Consider the following 20,924-nt stretch of genomic DNA (forward strand, 5'->3'; position numbering starts at 1 on the left):
CAGGAATGGTGTCAGAAGAACAGAGTCTAATTGTGACAATCACTTTACCTGTGACAAGTACAGATTAGACAACACTCGCATGTCTTCCAAATTCAGGGCTGCGATGACATGCGAGATTAAAGTAAGAACTCTGGTGCCAGGATTATAAAACATATTCACAGTGATAGTACCTTAAATTAAAACTACTGCTGAAAAACTTTAAATTTCTTCAAGCAGACCTCCTTAGTTTACTTACATGCATGAAAAAACTCATATTGATATCAAACCAATGACAGAACCACATTTTTGGTAAAACCAAGTGAGGTGTCCCTTCCCACATCTCTCCCGGGTCCGGGGCAGCATGGAGCCCTGCCTGTGTGCATACGTCTCTTGGATTATCTCCTGGACACAATGAAATGAATTTATAAGTTCTTTGCCTCTTGGAGAACAGATACCTTACCTAGCAAAAAACACTGAAATATATTCATAAATATAAAGTCACAGAAGTGCCAGCTCGCTGGGTAGATGACTAAAGAAACGATATTTCTGAAGTGACACCTTTTCTTCCAGTGTCTCACGGGGGGCAAGGTGTGTAAAACCAGAGCGAGGGGACTGCAGACTTCTCGAATCAGGACTGAAACAGCTGAGTAAGGGAAAGTTAAATATACTCGACTCTATGAAGTTGCCATTCAAAGAGTTTTCAAGGATACAAAACAGCCATCGTGCCTCTTAAATTATTCCAAGAGCCATTCTCCGTAGATTTAAAGGTTCTTCTTTCACTTCAAGGTCTCTCTAACCGTGGCAAGCTCAACCTGTGCTTTTATTCATTTACGACTGCCCTAGCATGTAGTGACCAAGGAAAACATTAATTCCCCATCATTCAGAAACATATCATGCCCCAAAAGATGGATATGTCATCTTTATAAGATCATCGACACGTACTTTCTGACCCTAAAAGAACACTGAAATCTACTATAGTCACCAAGCAAGAGCACAAAGCAGCGGACTCGTTTCAGGCTAATACTCCTAAAAAAGAAGACACGAGACTATACCAGAGCAATCAGGAATAGGATCAGGGCTGAGGACACCAGATTGTCATCAAAGCGAAAACCCCTTTTCTGCCAGTTCCCCGACGACAGGAATTATGTTTCTCTCATGACTGCGTCCATTGCCTGGCACCAGTCTGCTACACAGTAAGTGTTCAGTAAATGTTTAAATAATATTCTCGAGGAATAAAAGTGTGTGTTAGCAAGGGGGAGCGGCCTCCTGCTGCTGAATACAGCATGTAAACAACAGGGAATTTCTTCTTTGAAGGGCTGACAACAGACATCATCGCTCCAATAAAAGAAAACAAAAAAAGGCAAATTGAAATATCAAAACAGAAGACGGCTAATGAATCGTGGTCTAACTTAAAGTTATCTGCACAGAATCAACAAGATCCACAGGAAAAAATATAGTCAAAGGGAGCCCAAGAAATAATCTGGTCCCATCATACAATTTGAGAGATCCAGAAAATAAAAACTAGAGATTTAAATTGCATTGCTAACCACGGGACCACAAGGTAATAAGCAACATTAATGTCACATCTAAAAATACCATTTTTTACTCCCACGAAGTGGGAAAAGTTCCCACTTATTAGATATATAATAGAAAAAGGTCATATAACATCTCTCGAGTTGGTTCCACAAAAATTTTATTATAAATAAAACCACTTGCAACATATGAGCAAGGCTTCAATAACATCTCACTTTATCTCAGCGATTTAAGACGGACACGCAGAAAAGCTTAAGTCAGGACACGGAGACAGACTACTTGCACTGAGCAATTTAGACCATAAACCAAGAACCTCCAGAAATTCTAATTGGGGTGTTTATCAGCCGACCACAGCTTCTGGGAATTTTCATGAGTTTAACGATTCTAATCTCATCACAGACGGACAGTGAATTCACTAGAAGTAGAAAGAGCTCTAATGGGCTTGGCCGGAGAACTTCAACACCTAGAAAGGAGACCTGTGAAACAAATATTAGCAACGTGCCACAGGATATTAGCCTTTGGCCAACTCAAGATGTTCTCACTGTTTTCTGGGTCTTATAATGACATATTAAGATGTGAAAGAGAAGAAATATAAAACTAACGTGATAAACTATTAAGATCCTGTAGACAAGGGATCATGGAGAAAAGCTTACTGGTAGGTTTAAGCAATGATCACCTATTACACATTCCTATGTACTTATGACTATTTATAATAGAGAATAAGACTCAATCGCTCGGAGTCAGAAGCACTGGGCAACGTCAAGGATTTCACTGGACTTGATGTTCTCTGAAAAAACAAAGCAAAACAAAACAAAAGCACAAAAAAAAACCTCATACTCAGGATCCAAGGACCCTGAAGATATAAAAGCTATGAGATTTGGCCAATTAAGAAAGTATATCATTTTTAATAAAGTTTCTAATATGAGTTTCCTAACAGATACATGTATACTTTACCTTAAAATATACAGAAATCTTCCAAAGCATTAAATATAAAACTCTTTAAAGCATTCTGAAGATATCAGTGTTCGAGTGGAAACTTTTGTTTCAAATACTACTATCTCTGACTTTTTTTCAGTTGCCTAAAATATATATTTTTTAAATATATTTTATGAGCACATTTTTTCATATGTAGTTTTGGTCATTATAAAGTAGAAATTTAAGTAACTCAATTTTAATAATAAGCTCCTTTGATACACATACCACGTCTTTCAAGCTGGATTACTACTTTTTAACATTAATTTTACTTTGTTTTATACTAGAACTCGAAAGGACAGGCTTGGACTGACCTCACGAATTTCAAATTGCAAGGCGACCCTGATTGGCTCATACGCGAAGGAACAGCCTGTGCCCACACCGTCCCCGTCTAGTTACACCCACACCGAAGGACACGCAGGGAGAACACAGTCCGTCAGAACTAGTTTAAAAAGTCTGTTCTAGTGTGTTGAACTGAACACACTCTTCCTGATCAAGTCTCTCTCATCTCATAAGTCAAAACCAGGAAAAGACACACATAAATTTAATTATAAATCAATTACCTGAGGCCCAATCAATGACTTTTTAGAGACTTACTCTGTGTCTACTGCTTCATTAAATAATACTATGTACCGAATCTACTACATACTAATAACGGTCCTACTATATAATAAAAACATGAATATCACATTCAGTAAAGGTTTAAACTATAAACATATGTGTGTGCTTGGGACAGACAGACAAGGGGAGGCCCCTTTCTTCTTCCCCTACTGAGAAGCCCCTAACCCTGCTTCACCACGTATCCGTCAAGTGCTTGAAAGAGTGTCTGTCTCCCATTTGATCTGTGGGGTGGGCATTTGAAACCCCATTTTGACCACAGGGCTAAGCGACATTCTCTAAAACCCATGATGCACTGCAATGAGAGACACCTATTAAGGAAATTACCAACTGATAACATTAGCTTCTCCTCAATTTAGTGTAACCAAAGAACAAAGACTTGCAGTGTTGAGATCGTCATGACAGAACTGAAAACATTTGCAATGACCAAGGAAGCATCATGCGTTCATACTAAGATGACAGCTGCCCTACGGTGCAGGAAAACATTTAAAAGAAAAGATTAAAGGTGCAGAAGGATGTAGAAGGTTACAAATAAGGAAAACGAATCCTATTGTCAACATGGTAATTCATCCAATTTGAGGAGACTGAAAACTAAAAAGAAGCCAGCTGACCACTCTGGGGGCAAATTGACCAAAGAAGTGGGACAAATCACACGCACGCATCCGTGGGCAACCACTCAGGTCTGGCAAGTCCTCTCTTACCCTCTGGGGACACAGGCTCTTCAGTCAGGACAAGACACAGTGCCCTGCACAGAGACACTGACAGGAAAGCCAGTTGCTAGGGCAGCATGGGCACATGTCAAGTCAACAGAAGTTTGATGGATTGACAAATAATGGACAGACTAAAACCACTTCTCTCCTCCTGGGACTAATGACATGTTTCTCTAAAGTATAAATCTAGATAAACCAGACAGTGCATCGGAAACAGAAAAGCAGCATTGATGTTTTTATTTTTCCAGGTATTACGCTACCCTCGCCATGAGTCACGTGTGTTTTAAGGCACCATTAACACAGATTCTTAAAATGGTGACAAATATTAACTTGCTTCGTATGCGAGTTAGTCATTTAAAATTCAACAACACATTAATGTTAGCAAAGTTAACACCCAGCGAGGGAAAAGAGATACAAATGTACACATGCAGCAGTATGAAGTATTACACAAATAACTCGCACTATTTTGAATAAGCTGCAGTTTATTTCTTAATAGAAAGACAAATGACAAGGAAACAAACTGTCATCAGGGACTTGGTAAAAATGTAGCAATGAATGGTTTTCAGAACATGCCCTGGAAAGGCAGCAGCTCAGCCCGATTTCCAGTACACCGGTGAGCTACAGGAAACAGAAATGTACACGCTCGTCATGTACGATTCTCGTCACAGTAAGGTCACAGGCCATCTAAAAGGGATGGTTTAGGCTCAGTGTGGTTTACGTGCACACTGTAAAAAGAAAAACATTTCAAGCAATCGGGGTTATGATGAATGTTTAAATTAACCAAATAATTTTACTATTCGATTAACCAACTTAATTATAGAAATCAGTAACAGTCCACCTTGTGAGTATACAAATATTTTATTAGAATTAGCAAGTGATCTTACTATATAAGTGTATTAGATCACCCTTATGTTATTAAAATATTGATTAGTCAGCTGTAAGCTGTGAGCTCCATGGAGGTGTCACTGTGTCTGTTCACCGCTGTGTCCCCAGCACGGAACCTCATACAGGGCGTGGTGAGCAGTAAGCGCCCAATAACGAGCAAAGTCGCCTGTGAGGTCCTGGGGCAGCCACACCAGGCATCAGCAAGGGCCTTCTGTGAAGGCCCACAGAGGAACTCTGCCGGCTGGGCACCCACGGGGCTTCTCTCCCCCCCCAGCTGGGCCTTTGTAGTAGGAAACCATCTCCAGTCAGGAAATAAATGGATGGGGATGGCGGAATGCCAATGAAACAGATTCCAACTTCACAGCATTTTCACGTGGTGGGAAAGAGCAGTCTTTTGATACCCCCACCATTCACTCGTGGAAAAGCCAGTCTCCACGCTGCAGCTGTGCACAACAGGCCGGGAAGATGCGGCCCAGGCTCGGCTAGTGGGCCAGCCCGGCCCAGTCCGTGGCCAGCTTCCGTGATCACGGCTGCACCCTGTGTGCGTGAGCAACTGTGTGTGCGTGAGCAACTGTGTGTGCGTGAGCAACTGAAAGTGAGGGAGCAGGTTTGGACCTAAACAAATCTCTCCGAGCCTCTCTTTCCTCATCGGTAAGGCGACCACTGTGCAAACCAGAAGTCTGCGGAGACTCGATGGGACATCTACACAAAGCAGACGCCCGGCGACGGACCGGAGTAGCTGCTCACCCTGCCTTCAGGACACGCTCGGGGACATCAGATGTCACTGTCAGACCACGTCACACCAGCGCTTGCTCGAGTAAACAAAATGTCATTAATATTCTTCGAGGAACTTTGTGTGGGTGCTTATAAAACTATTTTTGACATTTACTGACAAAACAATTTGCCAAAACGATTGCTGACTATCAAAGTGAATTATTACAAGGTAATGAGTGTTCATAATCAACCTAATTTCAAAAGACCAATCCAAAAACCTTTAGCCTGTCATTCTCGATCACTTATTTGACTGTTTGCCAATAATAACTTAACTAACTTATGTTAATGAGTTTTTACATATAACGCACACAAGACCTATCATGTTATACTATGCTGTCTCTTGTGATACTCTTTAATGGGAAAGAAAACAGGTCCTTTGAAAAAAATGAGAACACATCAATTGTTATTTAATGCACTGTATTCAGAGAGAGACAGGTCCTCCTTAAAACAGGAGGGAAGAAGTTAAATCTGGTGAAAGTGTTCCCAAATTGCTACTAGCGTATTCACTCCAGGTTAAGTCCTTCAGTGCCCATCCGACTTTTACGGGGCTCTGAGACGTCTACTGTAACTTCATGGACTACATTTATAAGGTTAAGGATTCAGAAGTGTTATTTCCTCTTAGGTACCATGCACACCAATTTAAAAATTTTATTTGGAGTGACTTACGTATAGCTTCTCACCTAGCATAATACAATGTATAGAGTTATAAAATGGACTAGGACTTTCCTCAGAAAATATAATCCAATTCTCTGAAAAATCAGGTAATGTTAAAAGTATCTAATCTGAAAATCAGAACCTTAAAATTATGCTTGGTTGATAATTATCTTCTTCACTAAATTAATAACATTAATAATCTGATATCTGAGCACCCTTGGTGTCATATGCGATATTAGTCATTTTATACGAATTATGTTCTTGAATCCCGCAGTAGCTGTATGAGGTAAATGGAATGATGACATATTTGCATACGCAGATGGAAGGAGAGATTAAATACCTGGCCCAAAGTCACACAGCTGGTGAGGACACTGTATGGGAAGCCCACACTCTTAACCTAACATGCTTTGTACTCAACCCTGCTTAATTCAACTTGCCGTACTTTGGAAGGTGGAAGCAGAAAAATGCCTTTGTAATTATGCTGAACTCTTAGGCAGTTTGTTTTCTCCCGTTTCACTACCTGAAAATCCTTTAGTTCTTGGGCAGACATGACTCCTGCCTGACTCCAGTCGGGAGCCAGAGGCTCCGAAAGCCCCGGGCTGTGACCGCACCTGAGATGGGCGATGGTCAGTAGGGACCAGCCCTCTCTCCTGCTGCGGCCTTGCCAGTTCACTGTATTACCCCTGTATTTACCGCTGCATCTAGGACGTAATTGATCTCTTCTCCACTATTAGACATACTATGGTGATCAACATCTCTGTACAATTGTTTCTTTTTGGTTATTTTCTTAGAATTGAATTCTAGGAATAAAGTTGCTTGGAAAATTTTATATATATATCTCTCTCCTTAACAGATATTGCCAGAGTGCTCTCTAGGAAGGCTGCAAAAATGTATATTATATTCCTATTGGTGATACATGAGGGTGGAGAGTTAACCAACAGTAGGGAAGATAATTCATTATGAATTTCTTTAAAAATTTTTTTTTTAGAGAGAGGGGAAGGAAAGGGAGAGAGGGGGAGAGAGAGAGAAACATCAAGTTGTTGTTCCACTTACTTACACACTCACTGGCTGATTCCTGTATGTGCCCTGACTGGGGATCAAACCCACAACCTTGACGTATCAGAACTATGCTCTAACCAACTGAGTTACCTGGCCAGGGCTCATCGTGAATTTGTTGCTGTGAACTAATTAATTGCCTCTTAACAGCAAACGGAAATCAGTTCTGTTCAGGGAAAGATGTCTTCCACCGGTGAGGGAGGGACGAGAGTCATGAAGGCTTTGGAGTCGTGTGAAGCGGGGATGATAACTTAGACGCTAGAGAACAGTGCCAAAGAAACGGACATTTCCGGGAGGGAAACAGGTGCCAATCAGCAGGGCAAAGAGGAGACGAGAAACTACCAAATACCATCTTTCAAGGAATTCTGAAAACATGAAATATAACTTACTACCCCATGACATTAGAATATAGACATGGATTTTTGTTTTTTGTAAATAAGCAACAATAAGAGTTTTACTGAGTCAGAAAAATGTAGCTCCCACTCGCTTTATCATCCTCTCTTCACTGCTGAAGTTGCTTTTATTCTTGTATACAAGCACGACATACACTTTAAAATATGTTGAGGAGATATACTCAAGAGTATATATTAAATTTTTTTTTTTTTATTCAGGTAGAGTGGGAGGGAGAGAGAGGAACAGAGAGAGACAGAGAGAAACATCGATGTGAAAAGGACACATCGAGTGGTTGCCACCCGCACAACCGACCAGGGCCGGGGACAAACTGCAACTGAGGTACGTGCCCTTAGCGGGAACCGAACCCGGGTCTCTCCGGACCGCAGGTCGACGCTCTAACCGCTGAGCCAAACCGGCCAGGGCTATATTAAATTTTTAATAAGGACCTTCCACAACCACTCGTTAAACTGACCTGACCGGGACTCTGTCATAAGGAACTGCTGTCAGATTGAAATGCAGCCGACAGAGCAAGACGCGGCAGACTCGGTAACGAAGTCACAGATCCCAGGGAGCCGGCCTCTCCTCGAACTGCTCCGGATCGTCAGGTGAGAACACTGGACCCAAGTGCTCCGTGTTCCCGACAGCGCTGAGGGCCCCTTCCCCCGGGACAGGGAACCGGAGCCCATCCCCACCCCGCGCTGCGCTGCTGCCTCAGGTCTGCTCCCCGGCCTCCGAGAACTTCTACTCTTCGAACTAAAAAGATGCTTTTAAATCATCAAATGCCAGCCTCCCGAGAGCCGTTCCTCCAGCAAGAATGCCACCTGAGAAACTCGAACCCCTGCCAGTGCACGGAAGAACAGGAGACGCCGAGGGACCCGTGGGGCAGTTCTCCACCCTGCCCCAAGCACAGGACAGTCCAGTCTGGTGGGACCCTCACGGCCCGGGTGCAAGAGGCAGCTCTTCCGTCCCAAGTGGCGCTGAATGAAACGACAGCATTTCAAACGGGGAGTCCCCGCTTCTACTAAGGAAGGAGCAAGTCTCCTCCCCTGGCTGGCTCTGCTTTCACTCCCTGGGCAGCGAGCCTCCGCAGTCCCCGAGTCCTCCTGGAGGATCACCCAGCTCGGGGGTTGTCTTGGGGCCCCCCCAAACAAAGAGCGAACGAGATTCTTCCTTGGCTACATGCTTCAGTAAGCTGTTCTGCAATGCTCCCGAGGTCGGCCGCGTGTGGGCGCTGGTCCTCCCAGGTCACTGCACCCGTCAAGGTAGAGCCAGCTCCGCGGGGCTCTCTACCGTCCCCCAGGAGGGGGGCGGGTGGGGGAGGGGACGCTGAAGGCTGCCCGTGTGGGGGTCGCTGCACAATTACTCAGAACTGAGTAGAAGCAGAGGACAAGTTAAACGCTGATGCAGAGCAAAGGAGGCCCCAGAATTCCCTCAGCATGTGAAGCTGGTCCTCGCTCTGCACCGAGAGAAACCCCTCCGTTAGTCCCGAGGATTCCCGCACCGTGTTCAGAAAAACCTGCGTGGCTCCCACTCCAAGCGTTCCCAGCCCGCAAGCTTGGGCCGGGCTGGCTGTACGCCCTGCCCTGTCAAAGGCAGCCAGACTTCTAACCTCATGAAGCTGGTGGCAAGGGTAGTGAGTGTATGAAGAACAGTACACATAGAATGTTTGGCCCATTGTAAGCTCTTTTAAAAAATGGTTGGCTATTATTATTTTCAAGGTTGTATAGATTATTTTTTCTTACCAGCTTTTAAACACAGAAAACCTATATGGATTTTTGAAAACTTTTTGAAACAGTAAAACAAGCTTCTGAGCATCCAAATACACTTTAGCTGAGCTGGAACCAATAAACTGCATCGGGTGCTGGAGGGTGAAGAAGACAGCTGTGCCTTGACCAGGCGGTGCCGTGGGCTGGAGTGCCGTCCGATGCACCAGGAGGTTGTGGGTTCAATCCCCAGTCCAGGCGTGTAAGGGAGGCAACTGATTGAGGTTTCTTTCTTTCTCACATAGATGTTTCTCTCTCTCTCTCTCTCTCTCTCTCTCCCTCCCTTCCTTTCTAAAAAAAAAAAAAATCAATGGAAACATGTTCTTAGATGAAGATTAAAAAAGAAAAGATGACAGAGGAAGGAAAGAAGAAGAAGAAGAAGAAGAAGAAGAAGAAGAAGAAGAAGAAGAAGAAGAAAGGAGAGTGTTGTATGGTCAAATTCACTTGAGAAATACCAAGGTAAACAAAATTAGATTTGGGGCAGACTTACTTAAAATGATATCGTGCTCAGTGAATTTCCAAAAGAGGCACTTAGGTCAAATTTCACAACTCGTCTGATCACAGAATCTTTCTATTCCAAGAACCGTGGCCCCTGTGCTTTGCTGCTCTGCCTCTAACATCAGGATGAGACACTAGCCTGCTGTAAACGTTGGGCAGAGCCCAGCTACGAGGGGTGCCAGGGAGAGTGAGGACCAGGAACTCAGGCTGCAGGGGATCACGTATTGACGGGATAAGGAGGGGACTTCTGACCGTCTATATCAAGCTCCACGAGCAAGTACAAAGGAGGGAGTACACCCAGCAGCTCCAGGCGGCACTGGGAGGGGGAGCATCAAGCAGGGTCCAGGAGCCTGATGGATGAGGACAGTGACCATCACAGTGGCCCTGGAGGAGGACCAAGGAGAGGCAGGCAGGTGCCAAGGAGGTCCTCCTGAGTTCTTAAAATGTCAGGGCACAGGCTCTCGCTTTTCAATGCCTCACGCATGTGAGAAATTCAAACAAAACAGGCTTCGAAAAATACAGGCGCTATAAAATGAAGTCCATTTGAAAGAACTGAGATAGAAGCAAGCATAAGCATTAAGGTATATTCAAGTGACTGTCTCCCATGTGTCCCCACCTGTCTCCTCACCCCCTCGGTGAGATGCTAATAAGGGTGAGCCGACCAGTTTGAGAAGATAACGTGAAGCGCCTGTCACTCGGCTGTCAAGGGAAACTGCCTATGACTGCTTGACATCTCGGCCACGCTGAGTCACCTAGTGCTTATGCCTACAGATTACTGCACTCTCGGGGTGGTGGTTTAGGTGTTTTAAAGAAAGATATTCACAAACGAAGCTGAGCTTTATACATGCTACATAGCTTCCTCCGGCACAGGAGTCCAACTTGCTAACATTTTTACACTTTCTAATGGTCCAGTTTTCCATTTTCTCTTAATTTATTACTTTCACCATGTCGAAAAGTCGTTGGCATTTGGCTGGACAGAACTGGGAAAGACACACAGCTAAAAAGTAGAAAACAGTAAGATTTATGAGATTAGCTGGATCAATGCAGATGTTTTTAACTGCAGATTAAAATCACCTAAGGAGATTCTGTGACATTTAAATAGAACTGAACCCGAGGCATTAGCAAACTCAAAAGGATATTTTAAGTGAGTATGCTTATGAATTAAATCTAGGTTCACATATTGTACACTTACAGATATGAACTGACTAGACATCCTTTTAAAAGCAATGTGACTGAGAAGTCATTAAAAAGCTCTAAGTAAACAATTTTAGAAGGTAGAACGAGACACTCCCACCGTATGTTAAAATGGCTCTTCAGTGCTTCCGGAGTGCTTCTGCACACATAACGTTCTTTAATCGTTATTACAAGTGCATGAGAAAGCCAGGGCTATGCACGTGATTTAATCTCATGTCTTGGCAAGACTTCCATGCATGTAAACTAACAACTCAAAAAATAATTTGCATAGGTCGTTCAAGAAACCATAATCACTTTACTATTTATAAAAACTAAAATGCACCTTACTAATGGCCAAAACTAAGCATTAATTATTTGACATCTCTGCCTGAGAACTAAGTTGACCTACACCTCCCATCCCCACCATTTGAAAATCTGTGTTTTTAAGTTAGAACTAAAATACAAGCATTTCCTGCTTCATATCAGTAGTCCATTTATTTAAAAATCAGACATTCTATTCAAATGTCAAACGAGAAGCCAATTTCCTATTATTCTGACTGGAAGAAGTTATATTCAATTCAAATCTTCAGTCTCCTAAAATGTCAAGGAAACACCTTTATAAAAGTGACAGTCATGTCCTGGCCAGTTTGCTCAATGGTTAGAGTGTCCGCCCATGGACTAAAAGGTTGTGGGTTCGGTTCCAGTCAAGGGCACGTGCCTGGGTTGCAGGTCATGCGGGAGGCAACCAATTGCTGTGTCTCACACCAATGTTTCTCTCTCTCTCTCTCCCTCCCTCCTTTATACTCTATCTAAAAAAAAAAAAAAAAAAAAATCAGTGGGAAAATATCCTCGGGTGAGGATTAACAACAACAAAAGTGCCAGCCATTACTATGAGATGTAAAGGGTGAGCAATTTCCTGCCATTGTATGTAACAGTTGCAGCATCTTGTACTTACCCAGGGAGCACGGATTAAGGAAGTTAGACATACCGCCCTCACCTATCAAGAACAGTCTTCAGAAACCGGGGCAGGGCCAGGCCGCCGTGAGAGGGACGTGGGGAAACATCGTCAAGAACACTGATTCCACAGCAGACATTCTTCGCTAATTCATGTGTTTGCCTAAAAAAATATCTCCTCTTTCCCAATTCTGAGAAAGATGTAATGAGAGATAAGGGTCTCTGTCCTTATCCGAAAGGGATGGGCCTGGACCTCTCTGTCCACCCTAAAGCGGACAGGGATGGAAAGGCCCGGTGGCCCAGACGCCGTGTGTCCGGCAGGACGGGGCGAGAAAGGCCCGGTGGCCCAGACGCCGTGTGTCCGGCAGGACGGGGCTGGAAAGGCCCGGTGGCCCAGACGTCGTGTGTCCGGCAGGATGGGGCGAGAAAGGCCCGGTGGCCCAGACGCCGTGTGTCCGGCAGGACGGGGCGAGAAAGGCCCGGTGGCCCAGACGTCGTGTGTCCGGCCGAACGGGGCTGGAAAGGCCCGGTGGCCCAGACGTCGTGTGTCCGGCCGAACGGGGCTGGAAAGGCCCGGTGGCCCAGACGTCGTGTGTCCGGCAGGACGGGGCGAGAAAGGCCCGGTGGCCCAGACGTCTTGTGTCCGGCAGGACGGGGCGAGAAAGGCCCGGTGGCCCAGACGTCTTGTGTCCGGCAGGACGGGGCGAGAAAGGGCCGGTGGCCCAGACGTCGTGTGTCTGGCCGGGCACCGCTCAGCCCTTCTGCTCCTCTCGTGCCCCCCTTTGAGCGAGGCTCCCAGGTCTCTCTTCAGTCGTCTTGCTTTGGAAACTGCAACTTTGTCAGGGTCTTTGGCCCACACCAGGTCCCCGTACTCTGGCCACTGTCCTGCACCGTGCTGTGCTCTTCCTGACTTGGCAGGACGCACTCAGATCGCAGGTCCTGTTCCTGACTTACGGCTAGGCTTACTTTCACCCTGGTCTGGAACACGGCCTTGTCTGATGGCCACACTTTCTGGAACGCCAGAGTCTCCCTGGTAGCACAAAGGAAGACACCCTGTCTTCCAGGCCACCTGTACCCTTGCTAGCTTTCTGTCACCAGGCCACCTGGGTTCTTAGTGTTCTGTCTGGCTCAATCCTCCGTCCTATAGAGTGTTCACGTAATATAAAAATGTGTCAGTTTGTCACTCTTGGTCTGGCCCAAGTACTGCACCCCTACACCTGCCGCTTCAGACTGGGGGTAAAAGGAAAGGCAGCGGGTTTGGTTATTAATGGACTATTTTCACATTGACGGTGACACTGACATTCATTCCCAGGGATGCTAAACACCTCACGCAAACGAGTCCTGCCCAAGAGGCCTGATGTGATCTGTTGACAAGTAGTAGTAACAACTGAATCCCAGGTAGAAAAAAGTTATAAAAACATGAATGTTGGACCCAAGAGCTGTCTCTTACCAGCTCCACTCATTTCTTCAAGTCACTGAGCTTCACCAGCCTCCGCTTCCTCATCAGGGAATTGGGCTAAATAATACTTTAAGTTATTTTACATTTTATCATATTCATAACATATATTTTATCTTCTATCCTATACACCTACATATATGGGGGAAAAACTTGTTTTTCTGTGATGTTTTAAGACGTTCGTTAAATACTGCCAACTAGTTCCTTAACCTAAATACTAAGGCAGCATGCTTTTCCCCGGAGTCCAGCGAAGACCCCGCAGGCTAGACGACAGTAAAAGAATCAGGAGTTACAGGAGATATTACAGTTTCTTCCAAAGTTCTCAGGAAACAATGCAAGAACTGTCATACCTACCAGTAAATGTCAATTTCTTTTTCACATTATCTTTTCATTGTTTATGTCTAGTGTTAGTAATATGCATAACACCTACAGTGTTTTGTATCATATAAGAAAATACTGATGTAGGTACCAACAGAGGCAGGATTCATCTTGTAAACAGAAGATGTAAACTTAGTCTCAGTAAATACAGTACAGGACTGTAAATGTATTTTCTCTTATGATTTTCTTTCCTCTTGCTTTCTTTATTGTAAGAATACAGTATATAATGCATATTGCATACAAAACAGGTGTTAAAGGTTTCTGGTCACAGTTGGCTATTAGTAGTCAAGTTTTGGGGGAGTAAGAAGTGACAGGTGGATTTTTGACTATGCACAGCATCAGTGCCCATAACCCCCGCACTATTCAAGGGTCACCTGTACCACAGACAGCAAGATCTGGAGTAATCAAGTATTCTGTTTAAAAGCTGACAAATCAAATGCTTTATATTTTAGTGTCCTCAGAAATGAAGCAGGCAAACCAATTTAAAATTTGGGATAGTCATATAAACCTGGATTTTTTTTTTTTCTGTGAGTCAAAGACATATCTATTGGGGAGAAAAAAGTTGTATGAAAAATGTTAGCTACGAAATCTACTTTATAATTTAATGGTTTTCAACAAATCTTTAGCATTTTTGATTTTTTTTTTTTTTTTACTTTCTTCATTAGAGCCCCCATTTCAGCTTCACTGAAACCCAGACCAGGTGAGAAAGAAAAACTAAGAGTGCATCTGAGAGTGAAGATAACCTTTAATTTGTACCAGAGCAGCTTAAAGACTGCGTCAATTGGAGATAATGGCTTATCCGAAGTGAGTGTAATGCCGCATTAACTTGTCGTCATTATCATCATTATTAAAACTGTAGAAAAACATTCCCTGTGACCTACCCAGAGCACCTGAGTCTATCAAAGACATCGCCGATGCCTTTCAGGGAGCTCGGGGAAGCTCAGAAGCAGTTAGCTCTCCTCCACACAGAAGACTGGACCACACCACAGCATCTCACGACGGTGCAAGAGCGACACGATGATGCAGCTACACTTACTTTCCAAACTAAACCTTAGCAAATGTAAATTAACCTTTGAGGTTAAAAAAAAAAAAAAGAAAGCAGAAAATGTAAGAGAAACTCATCAAAAGGTATTAAATCAAAATGTGCTTTTATCCCTGATGCCACTCTGCTGCATTTGACATTAAAAAGCTGGTTTCCCCTGATTCCCTGTCACTTCCTCATCTGGGACAGGAGGGATGCGTCCCCACGACCAGTGTGGGCAGCCGGCAGCACTTGGAGAGGAGGAGAAAGTCACACCTGGCCGGCTCCTCCGCTGCTTTCTGAGTCTGCTGGTCGCTGCCCCGCCCGCGGTTTGTGCCCTCCCGAAATATGAGCGACGTCTGTGAATTTGTAAAACTGCGTTGTCAGCAAGGCTGAGGGCTCCCGTCCCGGTGAGGGGGAGGCGTGGAGTTAATGAGAAGGGAGGCTGTGGGGAATGCACAGGAACACGCCGTGTTCAAGTAATCGAGCATGAATATCAAACACTGACTGGGGAACGGTCTGCGTTTGCTGATGGCAGGGCTGGTCGGCGGTGGGCAGATGGGATGTGCCCGGGGCGGCATCCACTGGCCGCCCGGGTTTGCATCAGGCAGCCTGTACTTTATAAACCTGGCATCTTGGTCTCTCCACCCCGAATCAGGTTTTCCTTTTTCTTTTCTTTCCCTCCCTCCCTTCCTGTAAAAGGTTTCCTTTTTCTTCTTTTTGATTTCATCTCATCCATCCCAAGCCTTATAAAGAATTTAAAGTTTTAATATTTCAGTAACTGCTGTTCTTTTTTAAAATATGTGTAATTTCCAAATGCCAGTTCAGAATAACACAGATGATGGTATTGTGGCTGGAATTGCTGACACTATAATTTTTACTTTTAAAACTCAGCATTGTCTCCTAAAGCCAGTGAAAGCTTGAATAATTGATCCTATAATACTCCTGCGCGTCTTCCATCATTCTCAATGAGATCATTGCATGTTCTTTTTTTATTGGCAAGGATCCTGGGAAGACTTTCACAAGAGCAGTAACAATGTAAACACCTTAAGCTGTATGTTCTTGTTAATTGCAAGTTGTAATGAATACTTTTATTCAGAACAGGGTAATGATAGTTTCGAAAAACTAAATAATCGTTTCTAGAAACTAAATAATTTATAAACTGAATAAAATAAATAGGTTTATTCAGAACAGGGTAATAATAGTTTCAAAAACTAAATATTAAAGAAAAAAATGGTCCCATAATTATTCATTTTTATAAAATTTCATTTACAAAGATGTTTTTATTAGTTTACAATGCAAAAAAAATGACACAAATGTAAATCAATTAGGAACTGGTGAAGTGAAATATAGCACACTCATTAAATAAATTAAAAGTGACTTATGAAAAATATGTAACGAATATAAATAATAGTGTATTATTAAATTATCCCATAAACTATAAACCTATTTACAATATATGTGCTTCAAGTACTAATCATTAATGCTTTTCTGATGGTGACTGAATTTCTAAGACCATATTTTTACTTGTCATTTTCTAAATGTCTATTTGAATGTGTATTACAATTGCTATAACATTTAAAAAAAATAACCATTTAGTTTCCCCATCTCTACATATACACCAAGAACACAAGAAAGAACACAGGAAAAGCAATCATGAGAACTGTTTTAAATATAAAGTGTTATGGCTTACCTTAGCAGCATAGTAGTCTCTAACTTCAGGTCTAATAGAGTCAAAGTCTCCATTGATGAATTCAGGCAAGAAGCTGAAACAAGAGTTCTCCGTGAGCCAACCAGTGAAGACTGCTTACTTGTTCACTTTAAGACTGGGGTTATCAGGACCAGAGAGAACTACTGTACTCAGAAGAAAAAGGAAACAATCTAATTTTACAGAGAATGGGATGCCACACTCACATTCTGGTGACAATGTGGTGTGACGGGGGGACCGAACACAACCAACTCATGCACCAACTCAGTCACACTGCCAGTCTTCATCAAGCTTCAGAAACACCCAAGATAAAAGAAGATCATTGTTTCTCAAAACACCAGGTCAACAACCCTAAAACAGACTCACTTTTGTATATGACCTTCTGCATATATCCCAACCTTCAGTAGCATGCTCTCGCGGAAGTTCAGACGCTCAACACATTTGAACGGAACAAATGATGGGGGGGGGGGATTCTTTTCAGAGCAGGAGTCGGTTCAAAGACTCTTCTCAAATACCCTCTTGGTGTATTTCTAGAAACAGGATCTTCTCGATAGTGTGAAATACTACAAACGTCACAGTTACTAAATACAGAGAGAGGCTTCCCAAAAGTGGATGTTTCTAATTCTATCACACTGATCTTATTTCTCTCCTCCACCATTTATATTTTCTCAGAACTCATTTCAGAGATGTTGCCTTCCTCTGTCTATATAAGCCACTCTATGTTTTTTACATAACACACCACACAACCTGGTAGAACTCTTTCCCACCTAAAACACCTAATTATGAAAACACAAAACGTTCCTAGAGTTCTCAGGCTCCTGCAAACAGCTCTAGCCTCCAGGGCCCCTAGAGGTAGACGAGGAAAAGAAGGGACTGTTTGCATTCATGTCTTCCAGAAATTTCTACTGTGCACCTGCCGCGACATGAGATCTGCAGCCATTTATCTAGTTAATTGTTTGAATTCGAAAGAATAATGAAACTTCTGTCTGTCTTCTCAAGAGGTCCAAGTTGTCACACAATGGTCCAGGTTTCTTGTTAAAGGGAGATGGGGACGTTATCTCCCTGGGTGTTACATTAGAAACAGATAAAGCCCCAAACTTGGAGACATCTCTAGCTCATAAAAGCCAACCTACAGGAGACTATCTGGGTCTGAGAAAAACTTTTACTGATGCGGAATATGAAAAACATGAAAAACCCAATACAAACATTGTTTTGTTTTGTTTTTTTGCATGTTTTCAAGTTCTTAACTCAATTGGAAATACTACTTCTTAGGTCTAACCCAGCGATTTTCAACTGGTGAGCTGCAAGAATGTTTAAAACAGGCAACACCTGACTATTTAGTCCGGGGCACTGACCCCTTTTCCCGTAGATTGTCAGATAAAATTAAAAAATGACAACAGCCAACACCTGTCTCATGTGAATGACTCAAAATCCTAGCTGTTTTTCGGTCAGACCGGCAGAAACAGCGTACTCTGGTGTTCCGCAGAGCTTTATGGTGAGCGTGTGCGCCGTGCCGTGGGAAAGGTCGGAGTCGCTGCTCTGACCTGGTCCAAGCCACCTGGGCGGGACCCGCTCTTCCTGGGCTGCGTCTTCCTGGGACAGACGGGAGAGGAGGCTCCGCTCCGGCTGTGCAGCACCGGCTGCTCAGTCTGTATTTTCTGTTAGCCAACAGGGACTACTTGTTTCAATTTGGGGTCATTAAGAAAAGTTTTATATTAATTGATTCCAGAAATATTTGCTAAACATCGACCCCACGCCAGGACAAAGGTTTACTCCAGAATGAGGCGGGATGGGGGAGCAAAGCACCTAGGTTTCTAAATGGCTTTGCTGGTTTCAGCATTTCCCATGCACGTCTCTCCTCAAAATGCCCTTGCCATCCATCTCTTACTTTCAATTTCATCGCATACTTACTAAGGTGAAACCTTACATCCTACCCCATTAGGACTGAAAACAGACTATGAGTTCTTTTCTTCTCCTGTCGCAAACATTTACTGCTCTTTTCTGGTTTCTATAAAATGCCTCCACCTACCAATATTCAACCAGAACCAGATGACACCTCGTATGGGTCACAGGATAGCGTGCTCCCTGTGGTCTGCAGGTCTGTGCCCTCCCCCCATTCCTACGCCGAAACCCTAACCCTACTGTGATGTTACTCCAGGTACAGCATTCGGGAGGTGGTCAGGGCAGGCGGGTACAACCCTCACGAACGGGATTAGTGCCCTGACGAAACAGCTGAGGACACGGGAGGACCGCGGTCCGTGCCCCGGGAGGCGGGCCCTCACCTGACACAGGATGCATTGGCTCCTTGACCTCGACATCCCAACTTCCAGAACGGTGAGAAGTGAGTGCTGCTGTTCATAAGCCTCTCAGTCGACGGTACTCTCTACAGCAGCCCACAAGGACTGAGGCAGTGCTGGAGGGTCTGAACGCGTCACCCTCCAACATCCTCGTCGTCCTTCGTGAGGAGCTGAGGTCCAAGAAGCCAAGTGCGATTTGTCTGCCTGGCCAGTACCCGACCTCCTTCCACGGCGAGGCGGACATTTAAACCCAGGACTCGGGTTTGTGCGGCTGAACCCCACACCTCCTGTAAGACTGACTCTATGGCTCTGCAAACTGCGGTCCCTCCGATGTCCAGAATCCATTTGGCGGTTCCCAAATACGATACTGATTTTGACAATAAAAATGAAAAATAAAAACTCACCCACACAGGCAGCTAAATGTCCTCTTACAATATATCACTTTAAAGAGAGTGAGATCTCTCTTTAACTTACACTGTGAATAATGCAGAAAAGCGATCATGTAAATTCACTTGTGTTTTCATATGAAACATTAACAGGAAAAAGACTGTAGATGAAAGACAACTAACTTCGGCTAACTTGTATCATACTTTTCTCTACTACGACATTTACGCATTAGAAATGAGCCAGGACGCTGATTTCTAAGGAGACTCATGTGCAAAATACGCCTGGTACACAGACGATAACTTTCATCAAACACTGCCCTGGTTTGGAAACTTCCTGAAATGTACTTTCGGACCCGCCCTTAGAAGCCCATCTCTCACTTCCTGAGGCACCTGTTGCCATGGTACCAGGCATCCTGAGGAGGTACCTAGGTATCAAGGATGACACTGCACAGACATAGAAGAACTATGTTATGACATAAAAGACAGTTAACACGGGAAGATCACTTTTCAGAACTTGGTGGGGACTGACTACGCATAGCAGCTAAGGGCATGTGGATTTGTGTCACCGCTGACAGCATTTCTGTCCCCTGCTGGCGTAGATCAGACCAGCACCCCCTTCCTGGCACCCTCCGTGCACTGGCACGGGCTCATTACCACCGAAGGCAGTTCCAAATGCTCCGTAAACAGTATAGGCTCCCTGATATTTACATCGGGTCTTACAGCACTTGCCACGCACACTAGACGAAATACGAGTTCAAAAAGGGCTGACATTAGTGAATGAGATGTAAGCACTGTTACCTGCAGGGATCAAGAGGGAGGCTGATGCATTTAGAGAGCATGCCTGAACAGGATGTGCTAGAACTCAACTGCTCTTTCCTAAGTCATTTCCTGATAGCGGTGAGGAGGCAGAGCCCTCCGCAGGGCCTTCCTTGCTCCCACAGAAAAAAACATCGATCCCTTAGAACGTCTATAGCACTAAATCTAGAACTTTCCATGACATGCTAGGCAATTCTGCAAATGTCTTTTAGCTCCTACTGCACTGTAGGTTCTTCGGAAAGGACCTCGGACTGATGTTGGTGTTTCCAGAGCACCCAGCACACAGAGGCTGACAATGAAACAGCTGAGCGGGGAAGAGGAGGAGGAGGCTGGGGAGGGATGAAGGGTGAAGGAAAGAGAAGAGAGCAGGAGAGAGGGAAGAGGGCGGGGGAGCATGGGAAGGAAGGGAGGAAGGAGGAAGAGGGAAGGAGAGAGGAGGAGGTGGAGATGGTGAAAGGAAGGGAAAGGCCAGGAGAGAGGAGGAAGGGGAGGAGGAGAGTGGAAAAGAAGAATGAGCAAAGAAACCTTTATTAAGAAATTACTACGAGGCCTGTCTCCCTACTCCCTGGCTTGTCCGAATCATTTCACCTTTCTCAGCCTCGTTCCTTCGTGTGTAAAAGGACAATCTGGAGAGGGTGTGAGGGTTAAGAGCTGGTGTATGTGAGCACTTCAGGAATGCCTGGCACACAGAGAACATGATCTAAGCTGCCGGTTAGAAGAGCAGTTGTTACTACACTAAGAATCTTACCCGAGTCTACAGGGTAACAAGAGTTAGAACCGAAATCCAAACACAGGCAGCCCAGTCTTTGTTCTTTAACAGCCTCTCACAGATACGAATGCATGAAACGCAATGAGTTTCTCATGGAGAAAGTTCTCCACAGAAATGCATGATCCCCCTGC

The 20,924-nt window shown here is 44.2% G+C and overlaps 1 protein-coding gene across 3 annotated transcripts in view; it reads right to left on the reverse strand.

Annotated features, from left to right (window-relative positions):
• Positions 1–20,924, reverse strand: part of TPK1 (thiamin pyrophosphokinase 1) — a 251,943-nt gene that overhangs the window by 135,051 nt on the left and 95,968 nt on the right. For all 3 annotated transcript variants that reach the window (XM_036246505.1, XM_036246504.1, XM_036246506.1), the window contains exon 5: positions 16,511–16,583. In XM_036246505.1, coding sequence (XP_036102398.1) covers positions 16,511–16,583 — 73 coding nt within the window. The remainder of the gene's footprint in view (positions 1–16,510; positions 16,584–20,924) is intronic.

The sequence above is a fragment of the Molossus molossus genome, unplaced genomic scaffold (assembly GCF_014108415.1).
Source record: "Molossus molossus isolate mMolMol1 unplaced genomic scaffold, mMolMol1.p scaffold_m16_p_7, whole genome shotgun sequence".
Taxonomy (NCBI): domain Eukaryota; kingdom Metazoa; phylum Chordata; class Mammalia; order Chiroptera; family Molossidae; genus Molossus; species Molossus molossus.